This window comes from Metopolophium dirhodum, chromosome 8 (assembly GCF_019925205.1).
Source record: "Metopolophium dirhodum isolate CAU chromosome 8, ASM1992520v1, whole genome shotgun sequence".
Classification (NCBI taxonomy): domain Eukaryota; kingdom Metazoa; phylum Arthropoda; class Insecta; order Hemiptera; family Aphididae; genus Metopolophium; species Metopolophium dirhodum.
The window spans coordinates 22,628,159-22,646,047 of NC_083567.1; the positions used below are offsets into that span (position 1 = coordinate 22,628,159).

Below are 17,889 nucleotides of genomic sequence, written 5' to 3' on the forward strand. Positions count from 1 at the left end.
GATCTCCTCCTCGTGTCAGAATCGTTTTTCTGGACGCATTGATTTATCGCGTATTATATTAATATATCTATCGAATTCATATAGTACCGCTGGTATATCACAACACACCACTACACTGTTCTGCGTCAAGGTTGAACGAATAGCAAGACGAGTGCCCAACTCCGTCACTGTATTTCGTCCAGCAATTTTTTTTCATTCGTCTCGTCACGGACGCACATCAACTCTCGGCGGCCCACTCTAACAGGTGTGATAATAATATGTATACGACCTCCTGTGTTAGGCGCAAAGCCGGTGTCGCCGGTCATGGCAGAGCTCTGTTTTGCTGGCTGTTATGTATATTATGTATATATATAGGTACCTACATTTATTTTTTTGTACGAATATTTGATTAAATTGCGCAATGTGTCTAATCGATACAAACCGATCGTTGAAACCTCATTACTATCGAAGTAAGTTGGTTGCAGTGGGATGGAGTGAAAATTAAGCGATAGGTACGTTGAATTGAAAATAAAATTGACCATAGTTAGTTATTTTTTTTTTGCTATTATATTATTACCATAATATATATCAAATATATCAAATATATATATCATACTTGCACGACAATAAACAAAACAATAAATAACAATCAAACAGGATATAATAATTAAAATAATGGTAAAACAAACTAGTGTTTCAGTACGTGAATATAATTTGAGGTTGGTCTCCGTTGGTTTATCCTTGCTTCTTTTTGCTGTACCCGTACTTCTTGTGGTGCTTGTGTCCTCCTTTCTTGCCGTAGTCTTCGTGATGCGAATGGTGTTCATCGTGGCCCTTTTTGCCCTTGTGACCCTTGTGCTCTTTGTCGTAGTGGCCCTTCTCTTTGTGTCCCTTCTTTCCATATTTGTCTGCGTGGTGTCCCGACTTGTGGTGTTTACCCTTCTTGTGCTTGCCCTCCTTGTTCTCGTGCTTCTTGTGATGCGCGCCGTGTTTCTTATGGTGCCCACCCTTGTGGAAGTCGTCGTAGAACTTGTGTTCCTTGTGGTACTCGTCCTTGTGGAACTTGTTGTGGTACCCTTTCGTTTTGTGCCCTTTCTTGTGGCCTTTCTTTTCACCAAACTTAGCGCCCTTGTGACCCTTCTCACCCTTGTGGTGGTGACCGTACTTCTCGGCTTCGTCGTGTTTCTTCTTTTTGTGGCCACCTTCCTTCTTATAGTGGCCTTCATGCTCCTCCTTGCCGTGTTTGCCCTTGTCACCTTTGTCGAAGTGGTGTTTGGTCTTGTAGCCTTTGTCGGACTTGTGACCCTTCTTCGAATGTTTTTCGGCCTTTTTCTTTGACCCACCGCCCTTGGACGACTTGGACGACTTTTTCTTTTTCTTTTTCTTGTGGGACGCGGCTACCGTCTGATCCTGGGCCGGCGCCGCCAGAGCTGACGACGGTAGCGGCGGTGGTGCCACCGCGGTCGATTGATGTTGGGAAGCGGCCACCGCCTTTGGGTCGTCGCCTCCCGCCGCCGACGCGGCAGTAATGGCGGTGGCAACGACCGTCATCGGCAAGGTGATCATCGTGGCTTCATCGGCCGGTTCGACGGGTATTTTGCGCGAATAACCGGACCTCGCGAATATCGCGAAGCACAGCGCGAAATACACCAACAGCTTGGTGGGCCCCATGTCGACTGTGTACGCGACCAACCAATTATGATATTATGATGTATACGCACCGCATGTATGTATAATACGAACTATCTAAAACGACAATATTATGACGTATAATATAATAATATTACAAATTGTTATCGAGACTTGCAGGCGGCCTGCGGTTGCGCACGCGATCGACGACCGATCACTACTGACAGTCGAACCGTGTGTCTCGTTCATATTTATAACGCTTGCGACACCGGTTCGGATGCTCCGTGCCAGTTACGCTTTCACGCTTGTCGAGTATCGCCGTGTACCGTGGTATAGGTATACGCAGCATCGGGTGACTCGGTGTTGCCGTCGCAGCCGCCGCCGGAGCCAATCAGCCATTTCTGCGGCGGCGCAACCCCGCTCTTCGTGGCCCAAACCACAATACGAAACAATATGTGTGTAATAAGAGAGTATAGTGCCTACACATTATACCTATTTTACCAGCCAACCCGCAATGCGTCGCTATGGGCTTTTTTTTTAAATTAAATAATATTAAATTTATTGTTTGTTATTGAAAATAGTATATGTAGGTGGTACGTCCATCGTTTTTGGAAAACGATTTAGATAATATTGTTATAACGAGGGTTTCATAGTGGTTGTCGATTTTCGATGTTTGGCTACATTATTAAATAAATAGGTAAATTTAGGTAAGTAAATTATTAAAATATTAATGTAGCTCATAGGTGTAGGATGCCACCAATTCGACAAAATATTACCTAGCCGTATCCGCCCGGGGATAAGTGAAGCCGAGATGGGTAATCAACCTGCGGTGTATATAGTAATTAGTAACAGATATTTCTTCTGTGTAACCAATGGAAACCCTTATGTATATACACGAAAATGAATGTTCATCTGTATGTCCTTTATGCATTCCTAAACCTTCATCCGTTTAAGAGAAGAAGATAGGCTACATTTTGTCGCAAAAAAGGTAAACTAGAAAAAAAATGCTCAAAAAATGAATTTGAGATTCACAGTGGAAATTGAAACTTTTTGTTTGTGCATAAATGGTTGTAGATTAATATAGTTAATATTTATAGTAGAAACTAGTATTTTTTTTGTATATTAGTATATTGGTTGCCATTGGTTAATCGGGCAGATCAGTATACAAGCATCCATAAAATCGAATTTTCGCACATTGCCTACCAAGGTGACTGAGTTGCACTTATAGTCGCTCATCGGATTGCCTACCAGAGTGGCTGAGTTGTACTTACTGCAGCAAGTTACACCCAGAAGGAGTTGACAATCACAATTTTCTTAAGAGTTGTCATTTTTTACGGGCAATGAAGTGTGCGGGATCAGTTAGTATATTATAGACAAAAAAATATTCCACTTTCGTGAGCCTACCCTCTGCATGTTTTCCTATGGAGGTTGGAAAACTAAGCTACAAACACTTCCCATAGTCACTCCCTACAGTCTCACGAAATATGTAAATATTTTTACAAAATTTGATGCTCATTTTATTGTTTAGTACCCACATAGTTTCCAATCTATGGGCTCTATCCAAACATGCATCCATTTTTATATACATATTATAGATCATAAGAAACAGCAGTGCAGTACTCGTTATTTTCGTGACTCGTGGATATTACGTAACTCGCTTACCGTTGTGTGTGACTTACGATTTCGGAAGATTTGTCCTACTCGCCAAGACACATCGACGGTCCTGCCGACGTCCCGTAGTCTAGATTTACTTCCAAAATTATTAAACTGTTTTGAAATTCATTCTCCTTCCCGCACCGTAACAGAAATACTACCTTATTGGTTCTGTTAGCACCGTTGTTTACGGTGGTTATGATCGTGTCGTATATTTGACCGTTTGAAGGTGCCGACGAGTATCGTGGTCACTGTAATTTGTTAGGGGGGGGGGGGGGGTCAGTAATGAAACACACCACGCAAAACGTAGTACAGTGAAACTTCTGTATTATTATAAAATTTTTTCAAAATAAAGTATTTAATCTTGTCATAAGTACCTAATATGATATTAAACATTTAAGACAGCATGATTTCGAGCATACATTATGGTTATTAAAATATGTACCTAACACTGATCGTTTATACATTGTTGTTGTTGTTGTTCAATCACTACTCGTATGTGGTTCAGAGAATATGCAGGTTGCCATACTTGAATTTATTTTTTAAATAGGTACCGTTAATCACTTGACTGTGTCCAGAATAATGTTTAAAATTTTTTTGTGACTCACCTTATTTGGATGGTATTAATCACCATCCACATGATTTTTTATATATATTTTTTATTAAAATTGTTTCTTTTAGTATAGTAATTATACAGTTTTAAAATGTTGTAAAGATATATTATTTTCAAAAAGCTGTTTGAATTGTGTATGTGTTCCAGCTAGTTACCTATATTATATTATATATACAACAATAGATTTTTTTAGGAAAAAACACGAAAAATAATCTGTTGTATAGGTTTTAAACGTACCTTGTTATTCAGTAGGCCTGTAATACATTTTGATTTAATGATAAATCGTTGGATAAGAAAAACGATTCGGAGTGGTGTAGATATGTGTCTATTTCTTAAGATATTTTATAATTTATTTATATCATTATTTGTAATTTATATTTTTATTAGTAGTACAGTATTTTGAACTTATTTTTGCCAAAAATATCGCATATATTATTGTTATTGACTGATAAGTGAAAACCACGTACCATGTTGAACGGTGTGAATAAATTAATGGTTGAATAGCTTGAAATTAGTCTAAATATTTTGACAATCTAATTGTGTACAGAGAATAACAATATAGGTATTTTCGATAAGTTTTAAAATTCTGAGATTGATATTTTTTGAATTTATACTAATAATTGACTAAAATTCGTAATAGGAAAAATCGTTATTTTTCTTTTAAATATTCATAAAAAATTTTACTATCTAAATAAATAAAATATCTGTAATAAATATTTATTAGGAACCTTGTATTATATTTTCAAGCTTTTTGAGTGAGGAATAATATTTTAACAACATAAACCGAATAACAAAAAAAGTTTAAAATGCCTATAGGTATTTTAATTGCTCAAAAAGAGCGAATATTTTGAAAATATTATATTATGTCTATAATTATAATACGCTAATATGAATGTTTAGTGAAAATGTCAATTGTCTGTCATAGCTAGTGTTATTCATTTTTGAATTGCAATACCAAAACTAAATTAATTTTGTCGATAACTGGTGTTATCGGGTAAATAATATTCTCGAGTTTCCGTATTTTGTTTTTCCCTTTAATATTGAAAATGACTGTTAATTTGTATTTCCAACTACTAAAGTACCTATATAAACTAGATTTAATTTTCTACTAGAAACCATTCTCAATATTAAGATTTTCAAGGTTTTTGGTGTAAAAAGTGTCGTTTCGAAAACATTACATAACCTAGCTATAACAGGGATGGCAAGTCCGTGGCACGTGTAAAAAGGTTGAGGGCACGTTAATAATTACTATAATGTAATGTGTTTTTATTAAAACTCTCAATAAGTACATTTAAATTAAAATGGTTTTTCTCATTTGTAAATACACATATATATTATGTATAATATTTTATATCAATTTAAATAACAAACTTGTAAAAACATGCAATATGTTGAAACATTTAATTTATAATAAATAAAAAAAAAAAAATTTTATATAATGGCGTGCAGGAAAAAATCAAATAAAAAAACAGATGATTTTTGGCATTTAACTTTAGAAAAATTTGCCACCCCTGCAGGTGCATCATCAGTCCACCCAGAATCTAAAATTTAAGAGTACATATTATGTAGGTAAGCTCATGTATGTACGAATACCAAATAACTTTTGTCAGATTTACAAACAATACAATATAATAGCTTCTATGGTATATATCGATGAAATTTAAACTCGACAAATATAATAAAAAACACGATGTCTATGTCAATAGAAATGATGAAAAATATCCATTATTGGTTGTGATTCAAAAACGACACCAACTACCATGCTGGACAGCCAGTTCGAAGAAAACTTCTTCATCGCGTTAAATGTATGACGAGTAGTAGTTTTCTACGTAATTAGAAATATAATATTTCATAGTGAATGTTTAATTATTTTGGGAATTATATTGAAAAGGGCTAATATTATGCAAAATTTTTAAATATGAAAAAATAAATTGTCTTTGTTTAATAATTAAATGTTTTGAGATACACGCGTCATAATAGCCTGCAAGAACAGTGTAATATAATCAGACAAGTTCATTTTTGGTGACGTCAGAGGCAATGGATTCATAAAATCCATTTGAAAGTAAATGATCAGCCATTTTCACTCTTCGAAAATAATAAATAGTAAATATTCATCATAAAAGTATCACTAAGGTAGAAAAAAAATTGAAAGAATATTAAGTTATAAGTTACTATATTACCTAGATCAACTTGTCGTTGTCCTTATGATTATCATTATTTAACTTCAGATTATATTACATTGTGAATATTGATTTTTTTTTTTTAATGTCTATGTAATATAGTTTAAGGATACATGGTACTTTTGTAATCACAACGAACATTTTTGAGATTGATATTTTTTTCATCGATACAAAACCACTCAATCGTTATTTTTTGTTTAATTAGGTAGGTTATCATAAAGGAATTCCAATTTCTATAAAAAAAAAATTGTGTACATTTATTTCTGGTGGTTTAAATTTCCGTAATAACTATTTGCGTGGAACCTATTGTAATATTATATTTTCAAGCTTTTTGAGTAAGGGAAGACATTTTATCGACATAAATCTAATAACAAAAAACTAAAAAGTTAAAAATTTCAAATAAAAATTCCCACAATTAGAGCATATATTTTGAAAATATTATAATACCCATAGTATGTCTAGAATATGCTAATATAAATTTTTGGTGAAAATTTCAAGTATCTATAGGTACCTATTTATTTAGAATTGCAACATAAAAATAAAATTGATTTTGTTGAAAGTGATAACTGGCGTTGCATAAATATTTCCGAGTTTTCGTATTTTGTTTTTTGTTTTTTCCTATTATTTTAAAAATTACTGTTAATTTTATTTTCGACCTCCGAAGTACAAACTATATCTAATTTCCTACCAGTAACCACTATGGGTATTGAAGAGTTTCGACTTTTCTGGTGTAAAAAGTATAGTGCCACACACAATATTACATAACTTCATCACTCCACCCAGAATCTAAAATGTAAAAGTATTACCTATAGGTAAGCCCATATCAAATTTACAAACAATACAATAATAACTATGCAGCTTCGATGGAATATATCGTTGAAATTCAAACTCGACAAATGTAATAGAAAACACGATGTTACAGAAATATAAAATTTCTCTAAACATAGAAATGATGAAAAATATCCATTATTGGATGTCATCTAAATTTGTCACCAAATACTACGCTGGGTAGCGTATTAACAGCCATTAGAAATTGAGAACTGCCTATTACAGAAACTGCAATAATTTATAATGATTAATTTTATTTTAAACACTTAGAATATATTTCAACTCTTACAACATTGCAACAAATTATTGATTCAAATTTCACCAGAAATAATTTTTATTAATTTCGTACATTAATATTAAAATTATAAAGTACCTACATAATAATATACAGATTTCCCGCGAGGATTCACCCATTAGATATTTCCATTAGATGTTTCATTTTCTGAAAATTTTGATCATTTTTTTAGTTTATACGTACAACAGCAATAAACCGGTTTATGTCCGGCGGTTAGTCCTCCTCCACGGCCAATGGGTATATCCTCACTGGACTCTCTGTATTATAATATGAAGTAATGGAAAAAAATAACAAATATTGTTTATTTAATATATAATAATAATAAAAAAAAAAATGTTTAATATGATGATACAATTTCATTTTTATAGAATTTTATTCTTTAATATATACTTGTAAAAATAAACAACATATTTTTTAATGGAAATATTACTAAATTAAATTTAACTCTGCTCTTGCGTATATTTTCTTTATATAGAGACGGATATAGGTAAGTAATCACACTACAAGCCGCAGGTGTTTTATGCAAAGACCTATTAGATACGTAACTAAACAATCTTATTATTCATTAAAATAGTTTAGACTCATTTATCCAAAAATATTTATATCAATCTATGCAATCTATCTATATATCTATCGTTGTATCTTTGTCTTTTTTTATTGAATGTATTAACCATGATAAATTGCAATTTGTTTCTCTTTGTAGCGGAAATAATCCCGTTTATATTTTTTTTAAATTAAAAAATGTTACTTTGATCATATTTTAATCATTTTGATCGTAAATTTGATCATACTCCTTAGACTCGATTCACATAGAGGCATTTTGTATTTGTATAAACCCGATTACACTTATCTAGTATATCTGCAGATGGCTGGTGTATTACAACTTACAAATAACATAAAACATTCCATGGTGTTTGTGTTTCTACAATCATTTTAATTACATTTTTTTTTTTTTATTGAACCTACAACTTATAGTCGGCAACTATGGCCATTAGCTGTTTTTTTTGTTGTTTTTGTAGTGGGGGGGGGGGGGTTGTAACGGTTGGTTGAAACACGTTTTTGGGTTTTGGCAGAATTTCAAGTTGGGCACCCTTAGGTTTCTGTCATTCCCGGGTGGGGGGGATGGTGGAATCTCTCTCCGGACACTGTGACTGCCCGAAGAAAAATGCCGCCTGTGGCCGGGATCGAACCGGCGTCGGAGCGCATCGCAACCGACGCCTTAGTTCGCTCGGCCATTCCGTCCCCCTAATTTAAATTTATTCGTCTACAAATCACAAAATGCAATTGTATTTTATCGATTTAATGGCGGTGTAACTTTTAAAGGTTCAAATTTTTCCAATACTTATTAATAAATAATATGTAAAATCTTTAAAGAATTATTATTTATTATTATTATGATTTTTTTTTTTATATAAATCAAAGCCAATCATGGGGATGGCATAATATACATTATATAACAATGATAGTAAATATGTATATTATATATTGTATAAATAAGATTGTAAACATAATATAATTACAGGAGACGCAATAAAAATAACAATAATAGCAAAAAATCTAAGCAATAAAGTAAACATAACAGAATATAAAACAGAACCAAATATAATTAATAAGATAGAAAATATAAAAAAAAGTTATTCGGGGATTATAGTGTCTGAGCATGCGATGTTGTGGGTGATTATGACCGCAAGAAGTGGAGTGACTTGCAGGTTTAGAAAACGGAAACTGGTTGCGACTATGGAGTACGAGGGAACTCTAAAATAGACTCTTTCAAGAATATCAAGAATATTCGTGTATATATTGGATATACTACAGTGTTGTCAAAAATACTTTTAAAAAGTATTTGAGTAATTATTTAAATACTTATAAAATTAAGTATTTAAAATACCACCCAAATACTATCTATTGTAAAGTATTGTATTAAATTTGAGTAGGTATTACTCAAATACTTTTTAAAAGTATTTGAAATAATCTTCAAACACAAAAAAAAATTCAATTTTATCTAGGTATTAAGGTATATTAATTAAAAATTTTATATTTTCTAATATTTTCGTATAGCAAAGTTAGTAATCAGTCATCACACAGTGTATTTTACAGTCAATAAAAATTTGAATAATAAATATAGCTTTAGCTATAATATATTTTAAATCGGTACTATTACGATTGTCGTCGATGGTAAACTGTATTCTGGAGAAAAAAATATTTAATTAAGTTATAAATAGACGATAACCAAAATCGATATTGAACTGTCCATAATTTATTAATAATTAATATAATATAATTATTGTTATAATATTTAGTAACAAATTAAAAATTAAAGGAATGAAAAAAAAAGTATTCTAAATATCATTCAAATTCTTCAAAATAAAAAAATATTTAAAAAAGGATTCAATACGGAAAAAAGTATTTACATATTGTAGACTCTCCGTTAATATTATCATTGACAATATATATATATATATTCTATAATCATAATATTATATATTTTGTTAAAATCACAGAAATAATATTAATATATAAAACAACTAGATAGCCGACTCGAATTCATCTCTGATGCACGGCTGCCATTTGTCACACAGGCAATGTTTACATAATAATTTACAGCTAGCCAGTTATCACAGGTAGACTGATAAGCGATAGTAGATAGCAAAATCTAATATAATATTTTAATTTTTAATTGTGATCATGGTGTATTTTATGTAAACATTGCTTGTGTGACAAATGGCGGTTGTGCATCAGAGGACGTGTCCTCTGTCATAATATATAGACAGTCGACAATCTAGTTATTATTTTATATGTCTGTGATAAAAATATATTTCAATTTTAATCGTTCTAGGTACGTATCCACGTATTATAACTATGTTCATAATATAATACATAATAATTACTTTGTGTATTAAATACTTACATATAAACAGTGCCTCTAAATTTATTCAAACAAATACTTTTATAGAATAATACAAAACGTATGCGTAATATCTTCATAAATAATGTAGTTGTGTCACATTCTAGGAACGTATTATTTGTCTATACAAAAATCGACCTTTCAATGAATAAATCAAGAGTAAAGCATCGTGAGCTACCGTAATTTAAAAAACATGACTTTCGTAAAACTAATTATAGGAAGGCACCAAAGCACCATCAATATTTAGTTATTATCTGTTGATATTCCGTATATAAATATAGGAATAATATATTATATTTAATATTGTTTGTTGTTTCTCGTGTTAATTGGTATAAATAAATAAATTATAAGGTCATACCCACTATAATGATTAGCAATGGAACATTTTATATTAACTAAACATAAATATTAATATAGTGTAATATAAGCAATAACCAATAGGTATAATAGTTGTCACACTTGCAATTAAATAAAAACCAATATTCAAAATGATTACCTACGAAATATTGTATTTGACGAAGTTCCAATTATTATAGTGTACAAGTAATATTTATATTACGATTGTTTAGAACAAAACCCACAAAGGTATAGGCTGTTTAAAATATATTATATCTTATATTTTACATTTTAGGTTAGTTACATTTCAGGCCAGTCTCAAGGGGTGGGCGTCATAGGTCCACGCATGGGACGGCACTTTTAGTTAGGGGGTGGCATTTTAAAAACAGTGATAATATTATTATTATTTTAGTGGTGGCAAAATCTGATTTTGCCTACTGAACTATTTTCGCTTGAACCGGCCCTGGAAACGTTTGTTGCCATGGTGACGATACGAGTATACATGGTACATAGTGTTACTAAGGTGCTAACCTTTATTCGGGTAATTCGTACCTTGAAAACCCGTCTTATTTCTTGCACTCTATGCCTTAAGTACCAAGGGAAATAAAAGCTAAGATGGCGTGTTTTTTCAACAATATGTTGACCATACGAGGGTTTCAAAATATACATTCCTACAAGGTCCGTACGACAAATTTGTTGAGTAGAGGGATCATGGACTGAAAAAAAACATTATACATGACTATTTCTGAAATATTATTGTCCATATACATAAAACATATATATCAAACGGGTAGTCTATTCAAATCGAAACGAAATTAGTAGGCATATACGGTCTACTGAAAATCATGTCACTGATTTTGTCCTTGCAACAAGGCAGACCACGTCGAAAGTTTTTTTTCACGTTTATAAGTTAAAAACGACCTGTAAATTAATTTTTACAATAAGTATTTGATAGCTTGCTTATTATAGGGGTCTTCGAAAAGAGTGAACAGATAAACCATCAATTGACGATACTCCGTTGCTAGACAAGGGTCAAAGTTTTATAAATATATATATGCTACATTTAATACGTTTTGAAAATTATCTTAAGTGGGCAAGAATAGCCACCGGCAGTGTACAATTTGCAGAATCGAGTTAGATCTAAAGGTATCTCCAAAGCAAACGCTGCCGCTGGAATACGCAGTATAAGACGTATTATCGTATTATGTATTATTGTTTATTAATTTTTTACACCGTTACGTTGATAATCAGTGGACGTCAGTGCAATATATTACTAATTTTATGTTTTGCGTTTCTCATTTTGCATTAACTTTCAATAGGTTTTATCCCAACCTATTGAAGCATCTAAAAATAAAAATAATATTGAGATGATGCAAAAAAACGAGATATTATCAAACAGTTAATAATAACTATTACTGTATAGGTATTATCAATATATTATTTTATAACTATTGTCTAAAATCTCAATCGTATAATTGATAACAATTTTAGTTATAATTTTATTTTATGAATTTTATTTTATGAATGTCTGAGGAAAAAAATCGTAATAATAATTAAATACTATTATTAATCGATTAGTATTAATTATTATTGCCTTGTGAGTTGTGGAAGTTGATAAGAAAGTGATATAGGACGTATCATAATATTCTTGTGAGGTACACAAACACGAATATAAGGTAAAAGTTCTTGGATTATTTGGATCCAATTCATTTTAAATTTTAACTCAATGCCATATTGTACTTATATTGAAAAATATTTTTCAATAGTGTAAGCCACTAAGCCACTGTAAACAATAAAAATAATCATTTATCCATACTATTGTAATCACTAATCTGATTGTTATACGACTCGTAATAAATTAATGTGTTTATTTTAATAAGATTTTAGGTTTAAACTCTATAGGTAGGTATATTAATATCTCTCCACCATGCACACCCATAGACCATAGCTCATCGGGGTAAATTAACTTAAACGCATTGTAATTTGATCGAGTACATACAATGCAGGTATGTAAATATAATGTATTTGGTTTAAAAAAAAAAATTTAAATAATTTGCGGTTTACGTGGTTCATCGCTATGTATACGTGCTGTGCGTAGTCCAGTTGCAGGCAGTCGTGGTATATACGGTTTCACCTACCCATCCTGCCCTCTTGTCTGTCGAATTCGGAGCGATAATGTGAGGTTGACATAATATATAGGTAGGTACTCCGTGCAATAGGGGTTATAACACGACATCGAAAACCGAATGGACAAAAAAAAAAAACAACCGAACAAAATACCACGACGTATATCGAGTGCCCGACATCACCACCATCCGGGAAGGAACCCGGTAATCGGTAACCGATACAGTCACCACGACCGTATATCATATGCCTACCTACCTATAATACGCGTGTGCGTGTGGTAGTGATTAGTGCTGCGGCGACGTGTGGTTGGTCGTGAATCGCGGAATGTTATAATTTATAATATTATTTATATACATATATATATCTTTTTTTTTTTATTTTATCGTCAACTCGACCAGGAACTAACTACACTACTGAAACTATAAAAATACAATATCAGAGATGACGTGACGCGGAAAGGGCGAATATCAAACGTGATGCAGACCTATATCGCTTATGCTGCATTATTAGTACGTCATTATCCGCGATTTCAATTGCGGAGGAACGGAAAACAATAATATTACCGGCCATTTATCGGTCGGTTTCGTGTGAGGAAATTCCGCGGTTAAACATCACCGGTGACAAAAACATTATTCCAAATGTGCAGTGCGAGCGCCGCGTGTAGGTGATGTGTGATGTGGTAATTTTTCTCAGCGGAGGTTAAATAGTTTTCTAGTTATTATTATGAAAGTAATTAAATTTATACGCTTAAATAAACACTGCAGTACGTTCGGGCGCAGCACACATTGTTTCGATTCCAACTCGGGGCCTTTGAGCGTTGCCACTGTGTGTGTGTGTGGTATAATAACATTGGTAGGTAGTAGGTACCTACCTACATATAATAATAACATTTATAATGTCACAGTGCATGTCGTATTCATAATACCTGCATGTGTAATGTATGGACCTATCCGTTCTAAGAGCGTTTTTGCACACGAGACCTATTTCTACATTATATATTTGAATAATTCCATTGCAAAACATTACGCGTTCATGTGAGTTTTATTGGAAAGATTCTTAATACCAGCTGGGTTGTTGTACCTACACAACAAGGGCGTTATAAAAGATATAATATAGATATCAAGATATTTTCAAAACAAAAAAAAAACATCCGTAAATAAGGTATATATAATTATACCTACCTAATAGTTGTTGACATTAATTAAAATCGTCTGCATTGTAATATAATTATTTTAACAAATAATTAATTAATTTAGGTTCACAGATGATAAGTTTTATTTTTCTTCAGATAAAATATTATACAACCTTTAACTGTTATATTGTTATACACCCATACAAAAACGCCGTACCTATACGCACGTCTTCGGAATCGTTCTTTTCACATTTTCATCAGACAATTTTTACTTCTCTCGGTATTTTATGTCTTTGAAATTATATCATATTAATATATTATTATAATATAAATAATCTAAATGCTGAATACAGGAGATTTGCCCGCAAATCCTTATATAATATATTATATTTGTAAGTCGACAATTTTAATTATTTTATTTTGTTCGGTATCCATTCAAATAATATACTGATAACAGGTCAATAATTATTGAAATTGTTTTATTCGAATCCGTAGATCAAATATAAGTAATAAGTCCGTTTGATCTCGTCAGACTTACGAGTTTACGACACTCTTGTATCCCCGTTGCCACTTCACATCATCAAAAGTTCGACTGTCGTTCGATTTATCTTTAATTTGACGTAGATCAACATTAAGCCACCGGTACCTAGCCCGTCAGGTAATCGTTCAAATTTCTGATTACTTTCAACAACATGACCCATCATCAATCAAATGTAATTTTAAAAATATACTAAACTTTTTATTCATATTAATATCAAAATGAAAATACCTTACTAGGTAGGTACTTCTTTAATGAAATATACAGTGTATTTAATCAATGTTAGTACGCACGGCGATGGAACGAATTATTAGATTTGACTTGTGGTCGAAATTGTATGTTTAAAATTATGTCGATATAAAGAACATGATATATTTTCTTGTTTTGTTCAAAATATTCAAATACGCATAATTTAACCAAAATCATTTCAATGTGAAAATCGATGCGTAACGACGTAAATGCTGCAATATAAATAATATAATATTATATTATATGAGTGAAACGGAATTATTAAAACTAATAACATTTAAATGTTTTCAATTTCGTAGCAGCTGGAAATATTGTTTTCGTTGAATGAAAAATTAATAAGAAATATTTATCCAAATAATTTATATTATAATAAACAAGTTTAAAATTTAAGAACAAGTCTTTAGTCTCGCTGTACAATTACATCTGAGTGTTCCGGAAAATATATAGTAAGTATCTATCGTCCTATCACAAACGGTGTAATAGAATTTACATTTTGTTTTTCGATTTGATTCTATTACTTATTTTTTATTTATATAGGTACCGCAGCTAGTCACGCCCGATTGTTGAAATAATTGATCAGTTTCCTTATTTTTGTAAATTTATGTAGAATATAAAACGCGATGAGCCTTTAAGACGTAATATGAAGTCCAATGCCCATACGAACCTCCCCTTTTTTATTTCACCACATACAATTTCATATGTCAGCATTGTGTAATCTTTTTCCAATATTTTTCGGTTTTGTCGTTTTATATAATACTTTTTTATTCCTCTATAATATCTTCATATCCTTGTTTCTTATTCGGTTAATATTATGTCATAATTCAAATGTATGCACATGTCATTTTTTTACGCGTTAGTTATTGTTAAAAGGGCTCAGCCCGCGGTAAATTTATAATACAACTAAAACTAAAACATAATATAGGCACCTATATTGTTATAATACCACCTAGACAGGTGGTATTCGATAGTTAATTCACTTTCTATGTATACCGACCGAACTCGGAATATTTCGCAATATTTATGCGCATTTCGCTGTGTTTTAAATCAAAACGCATCGCAACATGCACTGCTGCACTGTACAGTATATAAAACGTATATAGCCTTCGTCCCGAAAACGATTACATGCTTTAATGGTCACATATTATGACTGCCAGGCATTTCTAAATTGTGCGAAAAATAAAATAGAACCGGCGTTTCCGTTCGGGATTTACGAACTGTGTCTCGGCGGGCAAAAACATAATATATATATACGTATATAAAATACATAATAATAATAATATGTGTTATTTAATGCACCGTCATAACGCGTTTTGAGGTTTCGAATGACCTTGAGGTGTATTGACCGTGCATAAATGATATACCAGCTATATTCAATTGTTATCTTCTTAACGGTTTATTATTATTTTTTTTTTTTCGTTATGTTAATACTTTTAACCGATTATATCACTGGAGGGCTGGATTCAAATATTAAACTCAAATGCGATACACGACTTGGAGGGGAGGGGGGGACGTCGGTCAACGGAGAATGTATAATTTAGTAGATATACCTACTAAGCCCTTTTAGTCTACAATATTCATAGTAACGGGGGCTAAAACGCTAATATATCGTGTTCGAAATGGACGGCCATGTAAACATATTGACTAACTATATAGGTACTATGATAATATAAGATATACGTTACAGTAAATTTATTATAATATATATAACGTTGTCTTTGACTCTGCATTTGACGTGAGAAATTAATTTACATTACATTATTTGAATAATCGTCAAAACTCTGTTCGATGTTTTTTCGTTTTTAAACATTTATTCGTTATTGGTTTTAGGTATCTTAACACAAGTTTAGAACACCTTATATCCCCGTTGTGTTCGTCCGTATGTTACCGGCAGTGTACAATAGTTACGACTTCTGATATTAATATATTTATTTATTTTTTGTAGTTTCTGTATATAGTTAGGACTTTACATGTTTATAACGGTTCTATTCCAAGTGAATGCATACTAGACAGTATTAAAAATAATCAAAATATGAGAATTTTAAACGGTTTCCCATACTAGCCAATATTAAAAAAATCGCTACTAAAATATAAAGGTTACCAAATTCTTTTGAAATTGTATATGGATTATGAAATTATGGTTAATTGCGTCGTTGTATTAGAATACGTCTCGAAGACGGGAATTTAGCACGCTTGCAAAGTGAGCTTTACCAACTTGTTTGATATCTTTCTCTGTTTTTTCAGCTCTGCTTTGAATCAACATTTATCCCATAACATCATCTGCTGAAATGTATTTTTAGCGATTTTTATTTATTTTTTATTTGGTCAAAGTTTAAGTAGGTACGACCTAAGTAAATAAAAACAATAAACACTCTCGGTATCCATGCGGTATAAGTATAACACTGAAATCACACAGATCACTTTTAATGTCTGTATTTGAACTGTTCATACATACATACATACACACAAAGGTTAAAAACCACTGAGAAGTATAAATCTATAGTACATAATATTAATTTTTATTTTCATAATCTGAAACAGAAGATGCTCGAAACTAGTCCAAACAATTTGTTTGTACAATTAAAATCAAATATTGGATCAATGGTTTATTTTTTATTCAAGTTCAGATTAAATATGCTGTACGTCCCATTTTTTTGGAACCCCTACCTTATACGCCTCTTGACTTCTTCGTCTGGTTAAAAATTGAAATACATGAAAAAAAAACAACTATTTTAGTATGTTTTGATATTGTTTATTCATCAAATTATTTCAAAAAATAGTGAGCTTTATTTGATGAAAATATGCAAATAATAACTTAAAATCAATTTCACCAACAAACAAATCAACATTATACAATGTTAGGATTGAACGCCTATATTGCCTATGTACTCAAAATGTTCGGTGTTCCTAAAATAAAATTAATATCTACTCCTTAAAATAGGTAATGAACTTAGCTATATTGTATTCATAGAAAAAATCATCCTTAACATGTGTCATCACTCATGTTTAATATGTGTAATTACCAACGTTTAATATATTATACAATTTCGTGGTATTGTGTATGTGACTGAGTCAGTTTTTTTAAGTATACGTATAAAATATATTATTTATAAATTATAGAACTTTGTGTATTATAAGTGTATACGGTGTACTTATATGTTTATATTATATACACACTACAACACTCGCTTGTTCGCCGTCGTTTGCCTTTTAAACAATTAAATTTGCTTCCCTGGAATTTAATCGGCTTACCATCTTCTTTTGTAGAAAACGGTTATAACTAATTTCGAATTAAATAATACGATTAAGAATAATGCGCGTGTAGCGCAAATTTTCAGTGTATTCCATCCATCTCCCGTGTACCCGTGAACCCATTGTTTCGATAGTTGTATTAGTTCTACACTGTGACCCAAGAACAAAAATGGTTG

General features: G+C 31.7%; 1 protein-coding gene across 1 annotated transcript; it reads right to left on the reverse strand.

Moving 5' to 3' along the window:
• Positions 1-541: 541 nt before the first annotated feature.
• LOC132950618 (histidine-rich glycoprotein-like) lies at positions 542-1,840 on the reverse strand. Its single transcript, XM_061022140.1, has one exon. The coding sequence runs from the start codon at positions 1,648-1,650 to the stop codon at positions 715-717; it is 936 nt and encodes a 311-aa protein (XP_060878123.1). The 5' UTR covers positions 1,651-1,840; the 3' UTR covers positions 542-714.
• Between the last annotated feature and the right edge of the window lie 16,049 nt (positions 1,841-17,889).

Bases quoted from the DNA above. Each gene is read 5' to 3' on its own strand.
- LOC132950618 (XM_061022140.1), bottom strand. From the start codon at position 1,650: ATGGGGCCCACCAAGCTGTTGGTGTATTTCGCGCTGTGCTTCGCGATA.